Source organism: Pipistrellus kuhlii, unplaced genomic scaffold, assembly GCF_014108245.1.
Source record: "Pipistrellus kuhlii isolate mPipKuh1 unplaced genomic scaffold, mPipKuh1.p scaffold_m20_p_15, whole genome shotgun sequence".
In the NCBI taxonomy this organism is placed as follows: Eukaryota; Metazoa; Chordata; class Mammalia; order Chiroptera; family Vespertilionidae; genus Pipistrellus; species Pipistrellus kuhlii.
Genome location: NW_023425460.1, coordinates 11,163,673 through 11,187,517, shown reverse-complemented (window position 1 = coordinate 11,187,517; position 23,845 = coordinate 11,163,673). Strand labels below are relative to the sequence as shown.

Below are 23,845 nucleotides of genomic sequence, written 5' to 3'. Positions count from 1 at the left end.
TCCCTGGCCCCCCACCCCTGTCAGGCAGGGGGACGAGGGAGTGGAGACAAGCACAAGCCAGACTCAGTGCACCAGGCTCCGCAGGGCCATCAGGAGGGCATTGCTAGCAGAGTCCTGCCAATCAGGACGTTTGCCCCTGGATTCCTGGGCCAGGAAGAGGCACCGGGAGCCTTGAACATGAGCAGCGGGATTGGCATTGAGGCCAAGGTTGGGCTGGGCCTGGGCAGGGACTGCAAGCCAGCCGCCGTGCGGACAGAGCCAGCCTGCCAGTGGCATGTGCCCCAGGAACGGAGGGGCCCCGGTGTTCCGGCCGGCCTGATCCCGATACAATAATAGAAGGTCAGCTGTGCGCATTTGAAACGATGGGCTCACGGGATTGTTATGTTGCCCGAAAGAACAACAGCTTCGCCCTGCACAGAAGACAACACAACTGCAGGCGCTATGGGAGTGTCACCAGACCTGGGCGAACGCGCGAGGGCGGGGGAGGGAGAGGGCAGGGACAGAAGCCTCCAGGAGCACCTTGGCCACCAGGCGCAGCAGCATGATGGCCATGGCAGTGTGGGTACAGGCCAGGCAGGGGTGAGAGCGGGGCGGGCGAGGCACTTGCTGTTCCTTTGGAAGTGGGTAGGAAAGCAGGGAGGCTTCTGGGGCAAGTGGTCGATGGGGAGTTCGCGGGCATCGGGGTGGCAGGCCTCCAGATCCACTAGGTGCCGGGAGATCCAGGCTGGCCCCTGCCTCTGTGGCAGCCTGCAGCACCTGCCCGGAGGGAGGAGAGCGGGGAGCGGGGGCGAAGGTTGGGATGGAGTCCCCTGGGACAGGGAGTAGGGGAGCGGGGGCGCGGTGTCTGCGGCCCTGGCACTCGCCCTCCCCCTCGCCCTGTCTCACACCTCCGTTCCCCCTTCCCTCCCAGGAGTACCAAAGCAGCTCTCTAGCAGCTCTGCACTCCAACCAGATCATTACCCTGAAGGTTGGTGGGTTCTCTTCCCGGAGGGCTCTGGCCCCGCTCTGCTGGGAGGCTCCTGGGCGCAGAGGCCAACGTTGCACGTCCGCGGGCCCCTGGTGGGAGGGGCAGGGCTCTGGGCGCAGCCGCTGCCCCGGAAGGCGGCCATGACCCAGAAAGGCCATGATTAGGCTCCCAAGCCCCCAGCTGGGCACCTTCTCAGCCCAGGTGGCCTTTGGTTCTTAATACCCATCCCAGGGGCCTTGTGGGAGTTAAAATGCTTTCAAAACAAAAGGCTGGTTAAGATGCCATCTTTGTTTTAATGTGGGTCTAGCCACTTCCTGGAGCCACCGGGTGCTCCGCTGCATGGGCAGAGAGACGGAAAGCAGCAGGGTTTTCCAGAAATGGACGTCACACGCAATCCTGTGATTGCAAGCTGGTTGGACATCCTCGCCCAGCCTCTATTTTCCAAGCCGTCCAGCCCCAGGGTGAGACCTCAGAAGCACTTATCTTGTGCCCACACTGGCCACACCCTCCGTCGGTTCAGCCCCCGGGAAACCGGGCTTGGCACTGCCCTTGACCACCTCCCCAGATTCGCTGACATCGGCCTTTCTCATTCAACCAAAAAAGAGCACCCAGAGGCAGCCACACACCAGCCGGGCTTCAAGTACCAATTTAGCTGGTCCTGTGGCTCCTCCGTACCCAGAGCCGCTGAGTCTCCCGCCCGCAGCCCGGCAGCCCGTGTCCACCACCAGGCACGGGTGGGGCCCGCAGTGCAATGTTGGGTTGTGTGTCAGGCGGCTTTTTCAACCCAGCGTGGCCGCCAAGGGCCAGGCCCAGGCAAGGGGGACCACTCTCCCTGTTGGGGGATGCTGCTGGCCAACACCCCAAGGGCCGCTCCTCCTCTGAGGGACGGTGTACCCTCCAAGGCACGTTCAGCACTGCACCCCCGAAGCCTTGACAGTGCTGAGTCCATGCCTCCCTTTCCTGTGCCTCACACTCGCTAATCTCTCTTCTCTCTATCTCTCCTCCGTTCCCTCTTGGCCGCCCTGACTTCCTGGTGACTTTTGGCATCCTCCTGAACACCTGCGACCTTTGGCCTTTGCCCTCTGGCCTTCCAACTCATCTTTCTCCTCAGCTGCTGCCTCTCCTCAATTCAGTGCGACTGGCTCCACCCCCAGTCATTAAAAGGCGGACCTTCCAGGTAGACCCCTTCCCTTTGCCCTGACCTCCTGTGGCCTCCCCGGGGTCTCCAAGAGTCTCTGGGCCTAAGAGGGGGCTGCAGACAGGAAAGAACCTCACTCTCTTTTGGTTAAATTAAATTAGATAAAAATAGACGGGTCAAGTCCATAGACCTGGAGACACACAGATCCCAACACCCACTGCCCATTGCTGCTCACAGGAGCCACCACAACAGCCCTCACTGGTGCCAGCCGCCATGTCCCACATTTCACAGGCCCGATTTCATCTCAGTCGCTTGACAGTTTTATGAATCGGGCATGGACATCCTTACTTCTCAGATGAGGAAGTCAAGGCTCAGAGATGCTGAGTGAGTTGGCCAAGGTCACACAGTACATTGCAGAGCACCCAGGCTCTCTCTCTCTCTCACCAGCTGTGTGATTTGGGGCAAGTTACTTAACCTTTCTGTGTCTCGGCTTTCTCGTTTGTAAAACAAAGCTAGCAACAGTTCCTACTGCATTGGACTAGTACTTAGTCTAGTTCCTAGCACAGTTTGATTGCTCTCATTAAATTGAGGCTTGATGAGAAGGGGATTTGTGCCCAAGGTTGCACACACAGCAAGAGGCAGAATGGGAATGGGCAGCAGGTCTTCAGACACCCCCCTTTCCCTACCCCCCCACCCCGGCTCTCTCAATCGGCCCTACTCCCTTTATATTTAGAAATGCAGATTGCTTAGCATCTGATCACTTCAAACCTGAGTTTGAGGAGGGAGGGAGTTTGCAGAGGGAATGTAGCCCACAATCAACAGGTGTAATCACTGAGCAGCTGATGCCTTCTTCCTGCCTTCCTAACCCAGCAAGGCTGGGTAGGACCAGACCACAAAGAACAAGAGGCCTCAGACCCAGAGTTCAGGTTAAGGCACTGCAGCTTGATTCTAGGCCAGGCAGCCCGCGGCTCCCACCCACACCCCTGGCCTTCCTTACACCGCGCAGGGGGTACCCCCACGGCCCCAGGGATGCTGGAAGGGAAAGCCTCGGAGATGCTCTCTGCCAGCCTGCCAGCATGGCCTGGCGCCACCATCTGCCCTGACTTGGAAGTCCAGGGGCCTGCATGTCAGGCGCCCGATAGAACAAGGCTGAAAAAGTCACTCCAATTAACAACTAAAAATACAGAGGGACACGTGCAGGGTGTGTTACCGGAGCCTGCGTGTCCCATTACACCCGCCAAATCCTCGAGAGCCTCCATGTGCTCTGAGTGCTTACCCCAAGCGTGGCTATTTGGGGGGGCCCACTGGCAGCTCAGAGAAGCACCAGGCCCACCCCACTGTCATACGCACCCCCACCCGTGCCAGACCGCACCCCAGAAGAGCTGGGTCCTTGCTCTCCGAGCGGCCATTCACCTCCGCTCAAGCAGCTGCCTCCGGCCCCAGCTGCCTTAGCCGCATCAGCTGCTACTTGCTGAGCCCGCGCTGGTTCCAGGCGCTGTTGTAAGAATTCTACATGGATCAGCTCACGTAATCCCACAACGGCCGCCGCCAGCGGCGGTCCAGCCATCATCATTCCCACCTTTAAGATGAAGAAATTGAGAGGGGCCCAGGCCTGTGACTGCCTCCCTTCTCCAGAGCCAGGGGTGGGTGAGCCAGGACTCTGAGCTGCGCGGCCCGGTTTCCAAAGCACAGAGAGAGGTTTAGCGGTCCCCGTGCTGCCCGCGGCAGCGTCGGCCTGTCAGCAGTGGTGGGGCATACAAAGATTTGTCCATTTCCTACCGATAAACCAATATTGACTTTACAGGCTCTGTCAAATACTTAAACACTGGGTCCTATATTAGTGGAAACAGGACTCTTTATAAGAGAGATGATGTGCTTAGCAGATGGGACTGGAGGTCACTCCCAACGTGTAGAAAGTTGGACGGTGAGCAATGTTTGCTGGGGGCTTACTTGGAATGAATAGGAATAGTCTGGAGTTCCGAGCTGGGGTCCTGACTTCCCCCTGAATTCTCACATGGCCTTGATCAGGGAACTCAACCTCCCTGAGCCTGTTTTCTGTAACGTGGGGCCCGCTACCCTTTTCTGCACCTGCCTCCTCCACTGGAAGCACTTGGTGCCCTCAAGCATCTTCTCCGGGTGTGGCAGGATGAAGCCCGGGGCCCAGAGTAGCTCTGCCGGGTGCTATCTGCCCTAGGCTGTCCCAGCCCAGAGCTGGCTCAAGCAGGTGCTGCCAGAATCTTACAGTTCTCATCCTGAGGCCGTGCACCACTGCTTATAATCATCATTGCCCTCTGTAGAGTTTGCAGAAAGCATCATCAGCTCCCCTTTTTATACGGGAAGCAGGAGTCAGACAGGCTATGCCGAGATTCCCCAGAGCAGGGTGGGCGGGCCTGGAACTCAGGCTGCCTGCGTTCCCTGCAGCCCGGCCTGGAGCTCCCACCCCTTCTCCCTCGGGCTGTTCTGTGTTAGGCTGCCTGCAGGGTGGGCACCTCGACACACGACCTGAGCCAAGGTCATCCCTGGAGAGCTCACTTGGGATACCTCTGACTGGTCCCCAGCCCCAGGCTCTCTCCTCCTCCTAAGGGAACATATGCTGCCCCTACCTCCCAGGCCCTCACCCATCCTGATGCAACTGGAGAACTCATGCCCCACCTGAAGGGGGCGCCATTCCTGCATCCAGTCCATGATTGCCCCCGGGGAATGTGGGCCTAGCTGCCAGGGCTCCCAGTTTCTTCATCAGAACCCATCAATCCAATTTTCTTTTCTTTTATTTACTTAACATCTCTTGCCCGGTTGTTTAGTGAGCCAAACAAAAGTCTCTGACCTCTGACCTGAGGGTCTGATTCGATCCTCTGGGCCAGATCATCAAAAATGGCCAACAGCTGCATTAGGAAAGAAGGGACCGCTGTTCTCATTCGGTGGCTGGGAGGCCAGGGCGCAGAGGGAGGACATGGCTTGCCACACGGTGGGAGCGGAGGCAGGCCCCGGTCCCAGACTGCCTGGGGTACTCCGGCGCTCTGGCCAGGCTGGGAGCAGGCCTTCCACCGGGGTCACCTTGCTCACCCCTCTGCCTCTGCCACCGCAGCAGGGCTGTCACGCTGGGACCAGCACGTCCTCTTGGGGGCCCAGTGTCTTGGCCATCTCCTCGCTGCCACGGTCCCTGCATGTAGTCACCACCGCAGCAGCCTCGCCATCACGCCATCACGCCACCACCGCCTCCCCACCAGAGCCCACGCAGGCCTTCACCGGGTGCATGGCACTGGGTCGGGAACCTCTCTACAGCCCGGGGGTCTCTCTAACACTTGTCTCCACGAATCGCAGGGTGAACAGGGCCAGGCCGGTATCCAAGGCCCACCAGGGCCCCCAGGCCCCCCTGGACCAAGTGGACCTCTGGGGCATCCAGGACTGCCAGGGCCCATGGGGCCACGTGTAAGTACCACCTTCCTCTCTCCACAGCCTCCTCTCCCAAGGATTGTTCTAAGAATTCCCTGGAAGCATCCAAACTTCGCACACCCACCGGGAAGCTGTGTCCCAGCCGAATGGCCAAAGCATCTTGGCAAGGCCATTGCACGTGGGTGGCCTGTGCAGGGAGCTGCCCATCCCTGCCACACTCACCTGTTGCACTCTGGTTCTAAAAACACGCCTTCTGGGGCCATGTCCTCAACTCCAGCCATTGCTTTCTACGCAGGAAGTCATTGGCAGGCTACCCCCAGCTCTGCAGAAAGGGGAAAGTCTCCAGGGCCACCTCTGATGGCTTTTCCCTGCCCCCTGGGCTTGGGAGAACCTGAATTGGGGCCCATGGGTTCTGACGGAGGTTTGTCCCACCAGCTGGCACTCCTAACCAACATGCCGTTCCTGGTGTGTGCAGGTTTCCCACTACTAAGCCACCAGCTGGAGGCCAGGTCAGCCAGGGGTTCCTGCACCCAGCCTGAGGACGGGCAGGGGCCCAGGGAGGCTAGCAGGCACCCCACCTCCAGGCAAGACCACACACGGGGGACTATTTAAGCCCAGTGGCCACCAAGTCACCCATTCCCAAGACCCTGGCTAGGACCTGGGTCTTTCTCAACCCGATTTAGTGCAAGAAAGCAGCAGGGCAGGAGAATAACCCGGCAGGCATCTGGACTTCTCTGGAGAAAATAGGTTCTCAATCAATCCAGAGCTAAGACGAATGGCATGTGTTACTGGAGGGACAGGGTGAAGGACAAAGTCTGTTTAATAATGTTTTCCCAGGTCGCTAACACACAAACAAGCCTGGTTTTCTCTCTTACGACTGAAACCTCATACATTCATCATAAAAAGCTTGGGATATAGACAAAGAAACGGATTTAAATGGTCTCTTTTCCCATATTCAGAGTTCACCATCATTCCCATTTTCCTCCTCCTTAGATATAGTTATGACGAATACCGCAGTCTTTTTCATTTGCCATCATAAAGCTCGCTCTTTCCCACATCAGGCGTCTCACAGGACATGGGTCTTAGGGCTCCTGAACCTGAGAGAGCAGTTAACAAGTTCCCTTCTGCGATCTGTATCCTTGAACCTGAATGTTTGCACACCGAATTGTCACTGGGATGGAGCCCCCCCGAGGAGAAATTGCTGAGTCACAACCTCCCTGCCAAATGGCCCTCCCTGAGCACAGTCGCATCGGGTCACTTGGCTTTACCTCTAGCCCCTTAGCTGCCCCGTTGCCAATGCTGAGGCTCAGGGCGGGGTCTCCTGGGCTGGGCGACAGCTCCAACTGAGCGAGCGGCACCTGCGTGGCCGGAAGGGGGCACAGCGGGTGAAACGAGCTCGCCGGGGGCTTGGCTCTCCTGCCCAGCTTGACCCCCTCCACAGATTTAAAAATATTTCCATCTTCCCCCCAGGACCCCAGGGAAGGAGGCTAGTCCCACTTTCCTGAATTTCTAGATGGGAAAATGGAAAACCTGAAAGGAAGTGAAATGTAGGGAACTGAACCAAACCAAGCTGGGAAAACCAAGAAGTGCTCAGAATCCACTTCTCTGCTGGCTGGCCTCCCCAAACACATCGGGCTCCCACTCACTGAACCCAAGCCAGATGGTTTTCTGTGTTAAGCTTTTTTATAAAGAAGAAGTAAAACAGAGTGTTTTCAAACCAGTTGAAACAGCCCAGACCCCGGCATCAGGGTTTCCTGAAGCCCATGTTTGCCATCCAGACCCGCTCCCACCACCGCGTGGAGACAGCACATCTTCCCTCGCCTCTCCCTCGGGCTCCTGGGTCCGCGCCACCTCCCAGCCACGGCTGCCATGGTCACGGTGTCCAGTGGGACCGAGACAAAGGGCTCCCCCGCCGGCTGGCAGGGCCAAAGGCAAAATCCTGACTGGTGGCTTTCCAGGGAGGGGTCCCAATTAGGAGGTGGGCGGGTGGGGATCCGGACCAAACCACACTGTCGACGTAGCATGATGCCACTGACCTATTTTTCCAGTGGGCAAGCACAGAGAAGATGCCCAAGGCGCCACATGGCTCCAGAGAGGGACACCAGCCTGGTGTCCCCGTGTGCCCTCAGCAGGTTTCAGACACCCGCCCCGGATCCTCTGATCCGTTCCCCAGTGCATCCAAAGCCCCTTAGAGCTCTTCAGGCACCGCTCTGCCCCAGCATCCCCTGTCAGCATGACTACCCTCAACTGTTTGCCTGTGGAACCCACCTCCACTCACCTCTCTCTTGCTTCCGCAGGGCTTTCCCGGGCCTCCTGGACCGAAGGTGAGGGCCCTTTGGAGGGGATACACTGAGCAGGTGGGAGAGTTCCTGCAGGAGGAGGGGCAGGCAGTACTGAAGGGTTCTTCGTAAGGAGCTGAGAGGGAGCTGAGCTGAGAGATGGATCAGGCTTAGCTCTCTTCCAAACCACTGGCCCCCGGGGAACTGCCTGGGTCCCACAACCATTTGTGTGCTCTGCTGAACAAGTCCTATGGCTGGTCCCACCTCCAAGGAGCTAGTAGGCTGGTTGGAAACTCCGGGTTGATACCCAGGACACTGTCGCAGCATCCCAATCAAAGCGTTTCCTCAAGGGTCGGACTAGAAGGGGCCTTCGGGGCCGTCTGGTCTCTTCTGAAACTGTATCTGGAAGCTCATGATGTCAAACAGGCTCTCCCTCTGAAGCGGGGAACCTTCCGAGGGCGAGAAGCTGCAAAGCCCAACCATTTTACAAATGATGCTGAGGGCCCGGGGCAAAGTGACTGGTCCAAGTTTTCGACAGAGAGTCGGTGGTGGGACCAAAACTGAAACTCAGGTCTCCTGCCAAGTTGACTTGTTCTGAGGAGCAGAGCAGCCTCTGTTATTGTTCCAGGGCTGGCTGTGCATGGAGGTCAGAGGGATTTAGACATAGGGAGGAAGAGAGATGGGAGTGTAAGGGGAACCGCAGGAGCTAACATTTGGCTTTAGGCAAATACCTCTAACCATCTTCTCTTTTCCTCCCCCACCCCCACCCCCAGGGAGACCCAGGGATCCAGGGGTACCATGGCCGGAAGGTAAGAAGTGGAGGGAGGGGAAGACCTCACTCCACAGCGATAACTCAAGCGGTTTCTCACCGTGGTGCACACACACATAATTTTGCACAAACACTCACCCAGCATGAGCTTCATAATGCGTGTGAGGTTGACTGGACAGAGGTCATATCTCCACTTCGGAGGCTGAAAAAGAGGGGACAGGGCCTTGCGCAAATCGGTGGTCCAGCTGGACCTCTGACCCAGAAGAGTCTCCCCGTCAGCCTGGGTGGCTGTGCCTGCCCAGAGGCACCTCAGGCCCTCCAGGCAGAGCTCCGTGTTGAGCGCGGTTGGGGAAATGGGGTAGGGTCCCAGCCCTGCTCTCCGGCAGCTCTCAGGCCAGAGAGGTGGGATTCCTGCACCAGTAACCCCGGTGAAGGTTGTCTGTGCTGGTTGCTGCCATCACAGAGCGCTGTGAATACAGGATGGTGGAGAGTTCCTTCCAGGTTGGCTGGAGTTGGGAAGTCTTCTAGGAGGTGACAGCCTATGAGCTCAGTCCTGGTGAATGGGTAGGTTGTCTATTGCTGTGCAACAAACCATCCCAAACATACTGGCTTAAAATGACAATTTCTTTCTCAAGATTCTGTGGATTGGCCATCTGAGAGTGCCGCTGGTCTCCCCTGGACTCCTTCACACATTCAGGCCGTGTGGCGGACGGAAAGGCCAAGACGGCCGCCTCCACATGCCGAGTGATTGGCGCTGGCTGTGGGTGGGGTGACTCTGCTCTCCCTCCACTGGGCATCTCAGCACCCCCCCACCCCCCCACCCCCCCACCCCCGTGGACTAGACAGGTTTCCTTACAGAGCAGCAGGCCCAGGGCAGTGTTCAAAATGGGCGTGTCCCGGCATGCTGGCATCACATTTTCTGATGTCCTATTGATCCAAGCAAGTCACATGGCCAAGTCATGTGGGCGGCGGGAGGGGACTCAGCTTCCACTTCTTATGGGAGGAGTGGCAAAGCATTTGTGGCCATTTTCAGTCCACCACTGGGGTCCTTCAGTCAGCAAATCTCAAGGGAAGTGGCATGTTGGGCAGGGAAACTGTTTGAACCAAGGCCCAGTCTCGGTCCTTACAGTACCTATGAAAACGAAAATAATCTGAATAAAAGTCACCCCTTGGTGAAGGCCCACCATGGTGCCAGGCTGTTCTTCAATGGGAACTGCATCGTTTCTGGTCCTCAGGCCTCCCTGTGAGGCTGCACGCCCAGGTCTGGGCCCTTCTCCTGGAACCGCCTGCTACGTGGAGCCCATCGGGCCAGCAGACCCCGGCTGGGAAGCCTCTGGAGACATCCCGGGGGAGGAAAGAGGCCGGACGGAAAGGAGGGCCCACGGGGGTGGGGAGGGGGTGGAAAGGGAAGAACCACTCCTGAGAAGCTCCTTCCGCGCACTCCGTAATCCGGGTGATTTTATGGGTGTTTGGTGGGTGAGATGGCGAGACCTGCGCGCTCTGTAATTAGTTCTGCATAAACGGAGACGTTTGCACTGTGTCAGGAAGTGGAAATTATAGCCCCCGCGGTTGTCTCTATCCCCTCGCACAGACTCACAAAATTTACTGCCTCCCGGCGCGGAGCAGGTCGGTTTTCCCATTAGCAGCCACGCCGGTTCTCTGGAGCAGTGGAGAGAGAAACCGTGGGGCCGGCAGAGGTTGCCCTGGGGTCGTGGCCGTGCCCGCAACCAGCATCCGTACCATGGCCGTGTTGTGTTCTCCTGCCAGCTGCGAGTCTGGTTCATCCAGAAAGGAGTTTGGGGGATTGATGACCTAAGAGGACTCGGCTTAGGGCTGGAGTATCAGGATGACAGAGGCCCTGGTCCCCTGAGGGCAGCCATCCCGGGCTCAGACTGTGGGACAGATCATTCAACCCTGACTGCATTGCATTTGCAAGAAAACCACTGTGGTCCTGCTGACAGGGGCAGCTCCTGGCCGCCAGGAAGCCTGCTCTGGGGAGAGACGGCTCAGGGCTGGGCCAGAGGCTCCGGCATGGAAGGGGCTGGCGCGCGTGCTGACGGGAACTTTTGCTGGAGCTCCCTGTCACCGGTGTTCGGGTAGGGTCTGGCATGTGTTGAGCAGCTTCTAGATCAGATGGGAAACGGGACTAAAATCCTCCCAGCTCAGGGGAACTATGGCTTCCTGGGGACAGAGATTGGCTCCAATCTCAATAGAGAGCGACCCTGGCTTTGGAAGGGTCTCCTTGATGCTTTGTAAAGTCTTTCTTCACCTACATCAGGCTTGTGACAAGCATCGCCACTTATTTTTAATCCTCATCCAAGGCCATGTTCATTGATCTTCAGAGAGAGAGAGAGAGAGAGAGAGAGAGAGAGAGAGAGAGAGAGAGAATATGATGAGAGAAGAAATATAGACATGAGAAAGATACATTAATTGCTTGCCTCCCATATGTGCCCTGATGGAGAATGAACCCGGGACCTTTCGGTATATGGACGATGCTCCAGCTGAGCCACCTCACCAGGGCACAGCGTCACCCCTTTTAGATCTACGGGGAACTGAGAAGGCCCTTCTTCTCCGTGCTCAGCTCTTGCTCCTTGCCCTACCTTTCTCTGTTAGACCACCCCCGCTGCCCTTCCACAGCAGCCTTGGTGGAGTCTGCAGGGGCTGTGAGCGGGTAGCTTCCTCTCATGTCACTCAGGCTTCTGGAAGGCCCCTCCTGCCTCCACTTCTCCCAGCCTGTCCTTGAGTCTGGCCAGTAGGTGTTCCCAGAGCCCGAGGCAGTCTCTGCACCCTCATGGCTGTGCTGGCCCTCCCTGTGACGGTATCCCAGTTCCGTTGTTACTTCAACAAAGCCCAGAGGGTGTGCACTGGGACTGGTGGCCAGCAGCAGAGGGCTCGCCCCCACTGACTTGGGGTCTTCCTCAAGGCTAGGCAACTCCCAGCAGGCTACAAGCACCTGACCACCACCCAACCCCTCTGATCGCCATGCCCAGGTCGTTTGCCTCCCGTCGGAACTCTGAGATGAAGAGACCAGTGCCCAAGGACAAGTGCGATAGTCCTTCACATCTCTGGTTCAGCCAAAGGTCCTTCATTCTCTAGCTCCCTCGGGCTTTATCGTTGCTGCCAGCGGGTGAGCAATCCGCTGGGATGGGAAGCTAGGTCTCCTGAGGCCAGGTCCAGAGGCCAGTCTTCTCACGCTGGTGCAGAAGTGAGTGTCTACTCAGGGGTCTCACCCAGGCTGAGCCAGCTGTGCACAGGCCACCGTCCCCTATGGTTTCCCTGGAAACAGAGGGCTCTTCTCCCAAGCACCCTTCCTCTGCCATCATTTCTCTTTTACTCTCATCTCCCCTCTCTGCTCTCTGCTCGGAGGAAGGCACAGTAAGGAGGCGCCTGATGGCAGATGCTGAGGCGAGTTTGCTCCCCATTCAGGGAGGAGCGAGTGCTAGCAGGTGGGAGCACGGGGCTGGGCCAGGGGCCAGGCTGTGAAGGGGGCCTGTGGGGTAACCGAGGGACCCTCACATCTGCTTCCATTGCTGTGCCCCAGTGACGTGACACCCGTGTGGGAAGGCCTCTCTCTTCCAGCGTGGGGTGGAACTCAGCTCTAAGCAGAGATGTTTCTCAGCCCGTGAACTTTGCTAATGATTAACTCCATCCACACCCTTGCCCCCCAACAACTGGGCCCAGCCTGGCAGCCTCCCAGAGGCCAGCCGCCAGCAGGGCCGGCCCCACACCAGCCCCTCAGGATCTGAGCCCTGTGCGGGCCCCGCGCTGCCCCAGCCCCACTCCGGGCCAGCCCCGCCGCCTAGACACTGCGGGTATTGTTGAGCGCCCATGTGGTACCTATTTGGTCCAAATTTATGACGCCAATCTCCTTTAACTATGTTGCAAGACGCAACGTGTGTTTAAAACATTACAGCCCTGGCCCTCTTTCCAGAGGGTTGACGAGCATGGTCAGGCTGTGTGTGGATCACAAACCTGGTGAGGGCTTATCTCTAAGCCATCGGAGCTGGTCAGTCTGTCTTGGCGTGGGGGTGCGCCTGGCGCAGGTGGTGGTCTGGGTGTTAAGTCCCCGGGTTCGCATGGAGGACTGTGGCTGAGCGCATGCTCCCATCCGCAGCTGTGGGCTGTGCGTCTTCAGACCAGAGGAGGTGGTGATGTGAGAACCTCGTGCTAGAGCGGCTGCTAAAGGCAGTCACCCCTCCTGGAGGCTGCTGGACTCCCCAGAAACAGGAACTCCAGGGGCGCAGGCCCATGAGCCGTGTGGTTGGATGGCTAGGACACTGAGGTGAGGGTTTAAGGTAAGGGTGTTGAACTCAATCAGAGAAGGGGCCAAAATCTAAAATCCAGCCTAAATCGCGGGCCGAATGGTTTACTGAACAGTCATAAACTGTCATTGTGATGGAAACGCAGCGGAGTGCAGTGATGACAGCGCGGTGCGGGCCACATTGCAAGGCCTGGCGGGACGGATTTGGCCCGCGGGCCTTGTGTTTGACACATGTGGTGTAAGGAGTGGAAGCTCAGCCACCCCACCCATCTCAGTCCTCATTTTCCGGCCACGCCAGCCTCCCCACCGCTCCTCAGTCCTCCTACGAGAGGATGTGTTCGTTCCGAGCTGCCGGTCAGAGCAAGGGGCCATGTGGGTGGACACACCCCCGTAGAACGGTACTTAGCATTATCACAGCTACGGTACGGGGCCTCTCCAACGTGCCGGTTTATGTATGAGGCACTTGGCACGCATCAACTTACTAGATCATTATTACAACCCTCCGAGGTGCGTTCTATTCTCATCCCCAGTTGGCAGGTGAACAAACTGAGGTTCACAAAGGTTCTCTGGCCTGACCTTTGCCAGGAAGCAGTGGAGTCAGATCTGCCTGGCCCCAAAGCCCTGCTCTAAATGACTACCACCTGGGTCTTACAGCCCTGGGGGCCCCAGGATTTCCAGTAGGCAGTTCCCCCTCCCCTAGGAGAAAAGGAGGTGCGTGTTGAGCTGTTTCGTTCTTGTGAGGAAAGGCTGTGGCTGGATTCGGGCTTTTCTCTGAGCCTCCAGCTCGCTGTGGGCAGCACGTGGAACGCCGAAGGCATAAAGTAGGGGTGTCGAACTCAATCAGAGAAGGGGCCAAAATCTAAAATCCAGCCTAAATCGCGGGCCGAATGGTTTACTGAACAGTCATAAACTGTCATTGTGATGGAAACGCAGCGGAGTGCAGTGATGACATTGCAAGGCCTGGCGGGACGGATTTGGCCCGCGGGCCTTGTGTTTGACACATGTGGCATAAAGCATGGGGTACGTGGTGCATTTCGGTCGGAGAACCAAGGAAGTGCGGTGTTTTTTCCGCCGGCACCGATTTCGCCTGAGTGGTTCCTGCGGGGGGGTTGGCATGGTCCCGGGCCTTCCGATAGAGCCAGGAGAAGGCAGCTTGGCTCAGCCGGGCACTGCAGCTATTCCGGAACCTTCCTGCACCCCCTCTGGCTCCCAGAGGACCTGCATACCCCCGGGCTCTCTCCCGGGCTCCCAGGCGGAGTGCCTCATCCAGATGGAGCGGTAGATACAGAAGCCTCTGGGATGGGGGCGGCACTCTTTCAAAGCCAGGGAATCCCAGTGGGGCCGGCCAGGCCACTTACAGGAAGGCAGATCAGGGAGCTGAGACGGGGGCTCCAGATCTGAGGCCGACGGGCTCCCGCTCTGCCGGTTCCCAGCCCCAGCCTCCGCTCTCTGGGCCCCACTGCTCCTGCACTCCAAAGCCCGCAGATTAATTAGAGCTGACTTTTCTTTTTGGAACTAACTACAAAATCGCCCGATCTCAAATCGAGATTACGAGCCAGCCGCCCTTCCAAAGCCCTGGCCTTCCATGGGGCGCCTGACCCGGTAATTCCCCAGATCGCTTCCTGCCAGCGCCAATTACCGGAGGCCTGGCATTTCCGTGGTCCCAGGCTCTCTGCCCTGGGGCTGCTAGAGCAAGAACAGGACGCCGAGCTGCCCTCTTCCCGGAAGGGAGTCCTGGGAACGCGTTAGGTGAGAGAGAGACATTGGCCCTCCTCGCCCGGATTTCCCAGCCCAGGGAAGGGCCCCGGTCCAGGCCTGAGGCCAGAGCTGCCTGCTGGCCTGCCCCCAGCCCTGCACTCCCCACTCAGACAGGTCTCCCTCCTCCCTGCAGAGAACAAAGAGTCTGTGTGTGGAGCTGCCTCCGCCCGGGGCCCCCCACCCAACACAGGGCTGCAGCAGGAGCCGCACGTTAGGGAGGTCCGTCCATCCATCTCCCCAGCTTCTCTGGCCTGACCTCTGCTTGGCTGGGAAGCTGACCTCGAAGCCCCCCACCTCCTTCCAGACTACGTTTTCTTGCCAAGTCCCTGCCCCGCTTGTTCCACAAACAGTAAATCACCAATTAAGAGGCCACTCCCCCTGCACGGGAGCATGGCCAGCGTGTGTCCCAGGAGCTCGCTTCCATCCTGTCATCAGGGTAAAGGATGGTCCTCACACTTAGGGGCAAGGACCATCATGGAGCACCTACTGATGCTGCAGCGGGAGCACAGGCAGGGCCCAGCTGAGGGCCAGTGACATTGTGAAGTCCTGGCTGGGACAGGGTCCCCCACCACCAGCCACCCACCCACCTGTGATCACCCAGAGCTTTCTTAGCCCCGATGAATAGAACCCACCCCTTCCAGGCCAGCAGTCAGGCATCGGTTCTCCGCACCACAGTTAGAGAACCAGGTGCTGGGTCAGCGCCGCCTGTGGGTCACAAGCCCGGTCCCACAGCAGCCTGTGCCATCCATGCTCTGTGCCCCTGGGGCAAGGGCCTTTGTCATGCCCAGGCACCCATTCCCCGTTAGGAGGACCTGGGAAGGCAGAGATCGAGGGTAAATTGGAGTCGGGGGCTTTGACAGACTATGACAGCTCCCTCCCACCTAAGATAAGCCGCTGAGTTAATGAGTCTAAACTCAGCACAATTCCAAACTTAACCCTTAAGAGGAACACTTTTAAGAAGAAAGCCAGGTTGGCTTGGGGGAAGGGAAAAAGGAGACATATGTAAAACTTTAGAAAATAAATTTTAAAAAAATAGAAGAAAAAGAAGAAAGCCAGGAAGGGCCCTCTAGGTGTGCCCGCACTGAGGCTGCTGCCAGGGAAAGCTGTGTGCCCGGGCATCGGCCTCCTCGAAGTGCTGGCTGCAGCCCCACCACCCCAGCCTCCTCCCGACAGACAAGTATGCTCGCCGCAGCCACCCCGAGTCCTTGACAGTGACTCTCACCCCGCTTTCACCTCGGCCACCGTCCAGGAGCCAGCGCTCTCTGTTAGGACAGCACAGACCCGGGGTCAGAGGTCAGGCTGGGGCACGCCCGTGGAGACAGGCGCTGGAGAAAGGAGACTGATGAGAGTGGACTGAGCCCACAGGCTGGGTCAGCGGAGGGCACCCCCGCTTCCTGCCCAGCAAAGAGCTGGGAGGGAGGGAGGCCCTGAGACGGGGATCAAGGGAGCCCGAGTCCTTTGCAGAATTAAGAGACTTAACCCAGGCGGGAGGGAAGGGGCAAAGGTCAGCCACGCTAATGAGGAGGGCTGTCTCCTCAGGAGGCTCCAAGGGGCCGGATTTCCCTGGAGGGCATGGCTGTGTCTTTGCAGATGAACCCACAGGGGCTGAAGACAAGCCCAATTAGCCGGAAGCCCTCACTCCCAGCTCCTGCTCTGCAAGGCCCCCGTGGAGGCTGCAGACAGGAGCCCGGAGCCCGCCCTCCTCCCTGCGGAGCACAGGAAGCTGTCTGTCTCTTGGGGGCGTCCCTCGGCATTTTAAAAAAGTCCCGAATCGGGCCGAAACCGGTTTGGCTCAGTGGTAGAGCGTCGGTCTGCGGACTGAAAGGTCCCAGGTTCGATTCCGGTAAAGGGCATGTACATTGGTTGCGGGCACATCCCCAGTAGGGGGTGTGCAAGAGGCAGCTGGTGGATGTTTCTCTTTCTAGCACTCTCTCTCCCTTCGTCTCTGTAAAATATAAATAAAATATATTTAAAAAAAAAAAAAAAAAAAAAAAAAGTCCCGAATCGGAACGCAGGACAAATTGTTAAAAATTGGGACTGTCCCGCCAAAAGCGGGATGTCTGGTCACCTTACTCCTAGAGCGCGGTTTTACCCAGAGCGAACCTTCTCCACCAGAGAGCCTTGTCCTGGACCTGCCAACACACCCCGCGTCCCCTCCCTGGCCGTGGCCTCTGTCCCTCCTAAGGGTCTCACACAGGCAGGGCTGTGGGCGCTGGAGAAAGATGGAGGGAACCATCTAGTCTAATCTCACGCTGCAGGTGGGCATCCTGGACCCGCAGAAGGAATGGGGTTTATCTGGGTCACACAGCCAGCCTTTCCTGACTCCATCAGCTCCTCAGCATGGAGGTGGGCAGGGGGGGCTGGGGCATTGAGGGGAAGTCAGGGGCAGGGCAGGGCAGGACAAATGGGAAATCCCTGGATATTCAGGGACCCCCAAGCCGACCTCCTACTTGTACCTCCACCCCACCCCAGGGACTCCATTTGATGTCCTTGGGGCTGAGTCAACCCCTTTGGGCTGCTTGGCATGTTAGCTGGGCCTCAGCTCGTTCTCCTGAGAAGGGATGGAGGCCTGTTGCCAGGCTCCTGACGAGGTCCTGGGGTGCCCTCTGCTGGCCACATAGCAGAGCCGCACTGGCAGGCAGGGCCCTGCCCTGCTCTTTTCTCTGTGTCTGTGGTTAAAGGCCCACCCCAGGGCTCTGGGCTGAGCTGCCCTCACAGGCCTGGCGGACTCCTTCATGCCTGTGGGGCTCAGGCCCAGGGCCCTCCAGCAGAGAGGGCATTGCTGGCTTCCAGCCCGCAGAAGCAGGGTGTTTAACAGAAGCAGGTGGAACACCAGCCCAGCCAATGGACGCAGGGGTTGGCCTGGAGAAATGGGTACCTGGGCTTTGGCAGACAAAAGACCTATGTTCACATCCCTGCTCTGCATGACCTTCACCTCTGTACCCGGCCTCTCTGAGCTACAGTTTCTTCACCTGTGAAGCAGGAGTAACATCCACTCCCACGCAGGAGTAGATCCCTGGACAGTGAGCAGAAAGATGCAGAGCCCTTAGCCCGGTGCCGGAGGCATGGCAGATGCAGCAAATGGCCGGGCCTTTCTCTGCTCTTTCCCGTCAGAGGGGTTCCCCGGAATTTGGTGGCCAGGGCAGACCTGGGCCACTGGCTTGTCCTCTGTGGTCACTGCCTGTGGCACAGGGATCCTGGGTGTGGAGCTGAAGATTCTGAGCCTTTTGCAGCATTCAGAGACTTGTCCCCAAGAGAATGGAGGTGAACCATCCCAGGCTGACGTGGTTTTGTGCACAGATTATTAACGGGGTCCTTGCTGCCCTGCGGAGCCAGCACGGGGCATAGCAAAAGGCTGTGTAGCCAGAGCAGATGGTGTGTGACCCTCAACGAGTAGGGTGTGGAGGAAACAAGAGAAAGTCAGGAGAGTGGGTGGTGTTTTCAAGGACGCAGGGAAGAGGGGCCAGGCTCTGAGGAGATGAGGCTGGGAAGGAAGCGAGGATGGAACGCGACGCTCAGGACCCCGGCCCCTTTCCCATGTTAAATGCCAGGCAGTGGCTGTTTTGAGAACGGAGTGTTATTGTCCAGCTACATACAGGGAGTGCTCAGTCCTGGAGCAGAGTTAGAAGCAGCTCTGTCCTCGGTGGGCACGGGGTGGAACCTGATAGATGGCAGAGAGGGGGGAGAACAGCTGAGGTGGAACCAGGTTGCCCCTCTGCCTGAAGCTTGGCCTGTGGCTGTGCCCGCTGGCTTGAGAGAGGCAGCTGGGCCGGGAGCGGGCTTGGCATGGCCACCCACAGCGCGGGCCTTCACACGCAGGGAGCTGCAGCAGGCCGGCCGCTGTCACCTGTAGCTGCACAGCATTCTGGGCCCTGCTTGGGGCTTCCTTTGGAGTTCAACTCAAGGAGTCAGGAGCTGCTCTCTTCCTCCCCTGGTCCCGCTAACACGGCAGCCCCCATTCACCACTGGCTGGCATCCCCAACCCTCTCTCCTCCTGGTGTGCCCTGAGCTCTGCTCCTCCCATCAGCATGGCATTTCACGTGGAGGCACGAGAGGTTGGAGACAATGCTAGATGGTAGCACACACCCACGCATCCTGGAGCAGCGACAGCTGTCCTGGGGCCTCTGGGAGGTGCCAGGTGGCACCTGATTCATCTCCAGCCCCCACCATCCAGCTACTGGCACACCCTCTGCCTCAGGGGCCCATGCCCACAGGCCCTAAGGAGGAGTTAGGCCCAAGGAACCGGAGAGAAAGGAGCCCCAGAGGGCGATGACATGCCCACAGGTCCGCTGGAGCAGGGCTGCTGGAATATAAACAGGCAAGAGGTGCTAGTCGGTGTGGGAGGGAGGATGGGCAGTAGGTATGTGCCCCAGGGCCGCTCCTGCACGCAGCGATGAGCTCCAGGCCCACTGGCAGTCGATCTTGAACAGCTCCCTGCCCTCCCGTCCCCGCAGGACTTAGCTCCTGTGGTGGCCGCTCTCTCTGGGGGCCTTTCCCTCTCTGGGAGCCATGCCCTGGGCCCCGTGTGAGTTCGCACCGCTGAGTGGCCCGGTGACTGCCAGAGCTCAACGTCCGAGCTCCCAGACCCACCGTTCTCGGTGACAGCCCAGCGGGCCGTGCTTCCAGGGCCGAGGCCTCGGGGCCCTGAGTCTGGTCCTCTTCTCATCGATTCTGTTTCTTCCTTCAGGGAGAACGGGGCATGCCAGGGATGCCGGGCAAACACGGAGTGAAGGTACCTGCCCCTCAGCGCACCTCGGCAGCCCTCCCCGACCCGGCCTCTCTCCCACGCTCCTCCTTCCCGCGCCCCACGGTGAAGGCTGGGTGTGCGTGTCCTCCCAGGCCTCGCCCCTGGCTGTGCAGCCGGTCCTTCCCGGCAGGGCTGCTCCTGTTTGGCCCCATCATTCACCGGTGCCCTTTCGGATGTGGCCAGGCCTCCTTCTGGGCAACTTTGGGTCATGATCATCTTCTTGGGTAACCCCAGCTCTGACTGCAGCCCTGAGACCATGTCACCCCGTGAGCAGGCACCCCGTAACATCACCTCCACGTGGGGTTTACTAAGCAGTGTGCGTGGAAGCCTGTTCACTTCAAAAGGCAGTGGCCTTGGGCTGATATAGAAACGGGGTTTGCTGCCAGCTGCTCCCCAGTCCATGAGGGGGTAGGTCCAGAGAGCTTCCTGTGAGAAGCCTGCTGACACACACTGGGGGCACTGTACAGGGTGACACCTCCATCTGCTTGTCTCCCTTCCTTGAGGCTCTCCCTGCTTCTCCTCCCCCTTCGCCTCCTCCTGTTCTCCTGTCCCAATGAATTCCTCCCTCACCTCACCCCAGGGATGCCCCGTCTAGCTCAGCTGTCCCCAGCACAGCCGAGGTGCTGAGCAGGTTGGGGGGACCCTGGGCACCCAGCTGTGCTCCACAGAGCCTCTTCCTGGGGTCCCCCTGTGCCCCTCCTTTCCCATGGGTTTGGGTGGTGCACAGGCGTGAGCAGTCCACCTTCGCATCTCCCCAAGGGGAGGCGGGGAGACTGGCCACTTCCTGTGCTCCCACTGACCGCAGAAATCCTCCATGCCTTTTCCTCTCTCTGCCAGGGGGCTCCTGGCATCGCCGTGGCTGGGACGAAGGTCAGTGAAACGCTGTAATTCAACACTGAGGGGCAATGGGGGAGAAGGGGAGAGGAGGATGGAGCTGGGGCTTCAGAGGCCCTGAACCAAGGAGGGGGCAGGCAGGGTTGGGAAACACTTCTCCTAAAGCAGCACTGTTGCCAGATCCATGCACACGTAACTTGAACAGCCCATGTCAGGTGCAATGTCAGGTGCAGGCACACATGACTTGAACAGCCCATGTCAGATACATGCACACATGACTTTGAACAGCCTAAGTCAGATACATGCACACATGACTTTGAACAGCCCAAGTCAGATGCATGCACATATTACTTAACAGCCAATGTCAGGTGTAATGTCAGGTGCATGCACACATTACTTAAACAGCTCATGTCAGGTGCATGCATACATGACTTGAACAGCCAATGCCTACCTAAGCCTTGCAAGGAAGTAGCCAAGGGCAACCATTCTCAGCTATAGGTCTCACTCCTGCCATGCAGGGGAGCCATAGCTTTCCTTCACTCGCATTTCACAGCTACTTGCCTGCAGAGCTTCAGGGAGAGGGGCTGAACCCCACACTAGCTGCCACGTGGCTGGCAGGCGGACGGTGGAAAGACCCAGCAGCACAAGTGCTCGGGTGGCTCTCGGCAGGTCCACTCACAGGGACACCTCTCCCTCTCCTGTGGGACCTCTCTGACACCCACGCCAGCCACATGCCTCCCTGGTGGAGAAGGACGGGGTGGTCCAGGAGGCCGCTTTGGCCTGTGGCTTGAGGTCTAAGCATAGGAAAGCCTGAGCTGGCAGGTGCTCCACCTCCCCCAGAGTAGCTCTGCTCATGGTTCCTGTTCCCTTTCCCACTCTCTCGAGCCCTCTTACTTCCTTACCTGAATCTTTTTTTTTTTTTTTTTTCCCTACACAGGGAGAACCAGGAACCCCAGGAGACAAGGTACTGACCCAGAGGGAATGTTCTGGGCTGCATGGAGCATCAGGCTTCATGGGGAGGTGGGAGGGCCCGCTGCTGTTTCTCTCACTCTTGGTCCCCTGAGGCGGGCCTGGGGCTGGGGACCTGACTGAGCAGAGGACGACCTGCCAGGGAGGGGCCTGCCGGTCAAGGTGGCACAGCAAGTGCCTCCTGCTCCTGGATTCTGGCTAGACAGCTCGGCCGGTTTGCCTACACACCTACCCCAGCAGCCAGGAGCTGCTGACCCCTGCATCTGGGGATTCTGTCTCCCTCATCTAGCTTGTTAAGGGATGTAACATGAAAAAAAGTTCTCATGGTCAAGGTCAAATATGTTTGAAAAATAGGGGATTCGAAATATTACACGAGTCTCTTTCATGCAGGCCTTCTCAGAGCCTTTAACGTGCTAATGTACATTGGAAAGCTTTGAAAAGGTTATACCTTGTGAAGATGTCAAACTTTTGACCAGGGCATCCTTTTTTCCAGAGGAGCATTATGGGACCAGTCTTAAGGAAATACTGGCCTGTGGTCACTGTCCATTATACCCCTCATGACCCCCACCTCCATCCGCTTAGGAGCGGCTTTCTCTTCTTACCCCAAAGGGAGACCCGGGAGCGGCAGGGAAGCCGGGGGCCCCAGGTTTGCTGGGAAAGAGGGGGCAGAGGGTAGGATATTGTGTCTTTGCTGGTCCCCCACTCCCTGCCCACCTCTCCCTCCCATGGCTGGGGTGCTGCCTGCAGTGTGCTATGGGTGCATGTACCCCCAGGAAGGGACAGCCTTCAGAAATTCCATCAGGAGCAGCCCTCCCTCCTGGAAAGCCATGGTTCCCCAGGAGAACCAGCAGAAGGAAGGCCCTTTCTCCCTTCGTCCCCACTCCCCCAGGCCCCCCGTAGACGGCACTGCACCCCTTCCCGGCTGTTCCGGGGCATGCCGGCTAAGGCACAGCCCAGGCAGGGCGGGGCCTGCTGGGCTCCCAAGACGTGCTGTCCTCCCGTCACGTGGGTACTTACCCAGCCTGCTCTCCTTCCTGGGCCAGCTCCAGGCCACCCTGCCCTCCAGCTCCTCCCCGAGGACAGGTGACAAGGGGAAGGCCCCAGGGACCTGGCGTGGCTTCTTATGTGGCTCCAGCCAGACAAGTCATTGAGATGTCTGAGCACATGCTGACCTGGGGCCCTCAATGTACGTCACTGCACCCGTGAACGGCCAGCCGCAGGCTGTGGAGAGTGGAAGTCCTCGCACTGGCCTGGTGGTGCCCTGGGGGCCTCCTGATGTGAGACACCGGGTGGAAGGTGGAGCCTCAGGAGACCTGCCTGTGAGATCAGCTCTGCTGCCGACCCGGGGCGGGCTGTTCACAGACACAGAGCCCCCTCCTCTGCACCGAGGTGGGCCTGTGCTCCACGTGTTCCTTAGCTAGGGCCCACAAACTGAGCCACTTCACCCACAGACGTTCACTGTCCCCCAGCCCAGGGCCAGCGGTCTGAGGCGCGGGTGTCAACAGGGTCGGCTCCTTCTGCGGCTGTGAGGGAGCACCTAGCCCAGGCCTGTCTCCTGGTTCCTGGGTTTGCTGCCATCCTTGCTGGTCCTCGGCTCATAGAAGCATCACCCCATCTCTGCCTTCACCCTCACACATGTGTTCCCCTGCATGCATGTCTGTCCAAGTTTCCCCTTCTTACTGGTGTGAGGACACCAGACATATTTGATTAGGGGCCCACCCCACTCCAGCGTGGCCTCATAGCATAGCTAATTACACCTCCAATGTAATTACACCTCCAATGTCCCGTTTCCAAATAAGGTCACATTCTGTGATACTGCGGGTTCAGACTTCAACACAAATGGGAAGGAGGAGGCACTCTTCAACCCATAAGAGGAGGCAAGCTTCTCAAGATATTCCTCCAAAGAGAAGTCCTGGTTAGATAGTCTTGCCTTTTTTTTTTTTTTTTTTTTAATTGATTTCAGAGAGGGAGAGAGAAACATCAATGGTGACAGAGAATCATTGATCAATGCCTCCTGCACACCCCACACTGGGGATTGAGCCCGCAGCCGGGGCATGCGCCCTAACTGGGAATTGAACCGTGATCTCCTGGTTCATAGGTCCATGCTCATCCAACAGAGCCACGCCGGCCGGGCTGGTCTTGTCTTTAGAGGCAGGAGGAGGCAGGCAGAAGGCTCTCCCTGGAGACCAGGGGCCTCTAATGGCTGGTCCTGATGAACGTGAACATGAAAAGAGCATGGTGGTTGGAAGGAAGAGCTTCCCAAATGCCTGGCTCCTCACTGCTTATCCCTCCCCCAAAGGGACTAAGCGCTCGTGGCTCCCCTCTCTGCATGAATGATGGCGGCCCGGCCCACATCGGAGAGGGGGACGCTGATGCAGGCTGTCACCAGTGCGAAGGGGTCTTAGGAAGGAGTTGGGCCAGACGGGGGTCCTTCCGGAAGTGGAGTCCTTCAGAAAACAGCCCACGGAGGGGCAGGGAGGTGGGGGAGAGGAAAGCCGGGGCCCGGCGCTGGCGGGGTGAGGCCTCCCCCACATCCTGGAGGAGCAGCTTCTAACCACACGGTCTGCGTCTCTCTGCAGGGGGAGAAGGGCGCCGCGGGCCTCGGCCTCCCGGGGCAGAAGGTGGGTATTGGGGAGCTCTGCATGGTGAGATGCCCGCCCCACCCACATTCCCACCCGCACACTCCCTCCCAGAGGAGGGGAGGAGGTGGTGCCACATGGGAGCCCCTGA

The 23,845-nt window shown here is 58.6% G+C and overlaps 1 protein-coding gene across 13 annotated transcripts in view; it reads left to right on the top strand.

Moving 5' to 3' along the window:
• COL13A1 (collagen type XIII alpha 1 chain) overlaps positions 1-23,845 on the top strand; it is a 142,447-nt gene that overhangs the window by 83,955 nt on the left and 34,647 nt on the right. For 9 of the 13 annotated variants that reach the window (XM_045581790.1, XM_045581783.1, XM_045581784.1 and 6 more), the window contains 8 exons: positions 2,079-2,144; positions 5,427-5,534; positions 7,796-7,822; positions 8,551-8,586; positions 19,253-19,297; positions 20,150-20,182; positions 21,084-21,110; positions 23,695-23,736. In XM_045581790.1, the coding sequence (XP_045437746.1) occupies positions 2,079-2,144; positions 5,427-5,534; positions 7,796-7,822; positions 8,551-8,586; positions 19,253-19,297; positions 20,150-20,182; positions 21,084-21,110; positions 23,695-23,736 (384 nt within the window). Of the gene's footprint in view, positions 1-910; positions 968-2,078; positions 2,145-5,426; positions 5,535-7,795; positions 7,823-8,550; positions 8,587-19,252; positions 19,298-20,149; positions 20,183-21,083; positions 21,111-23,694; positions 23,737-23,845 lie in introns of all 13 variants that reach the window. The other 4 variants (XM_045581787.1, XM_045581782.1, XM_045581791.1 and 1 more) reach the window with 2 other exon arrangements.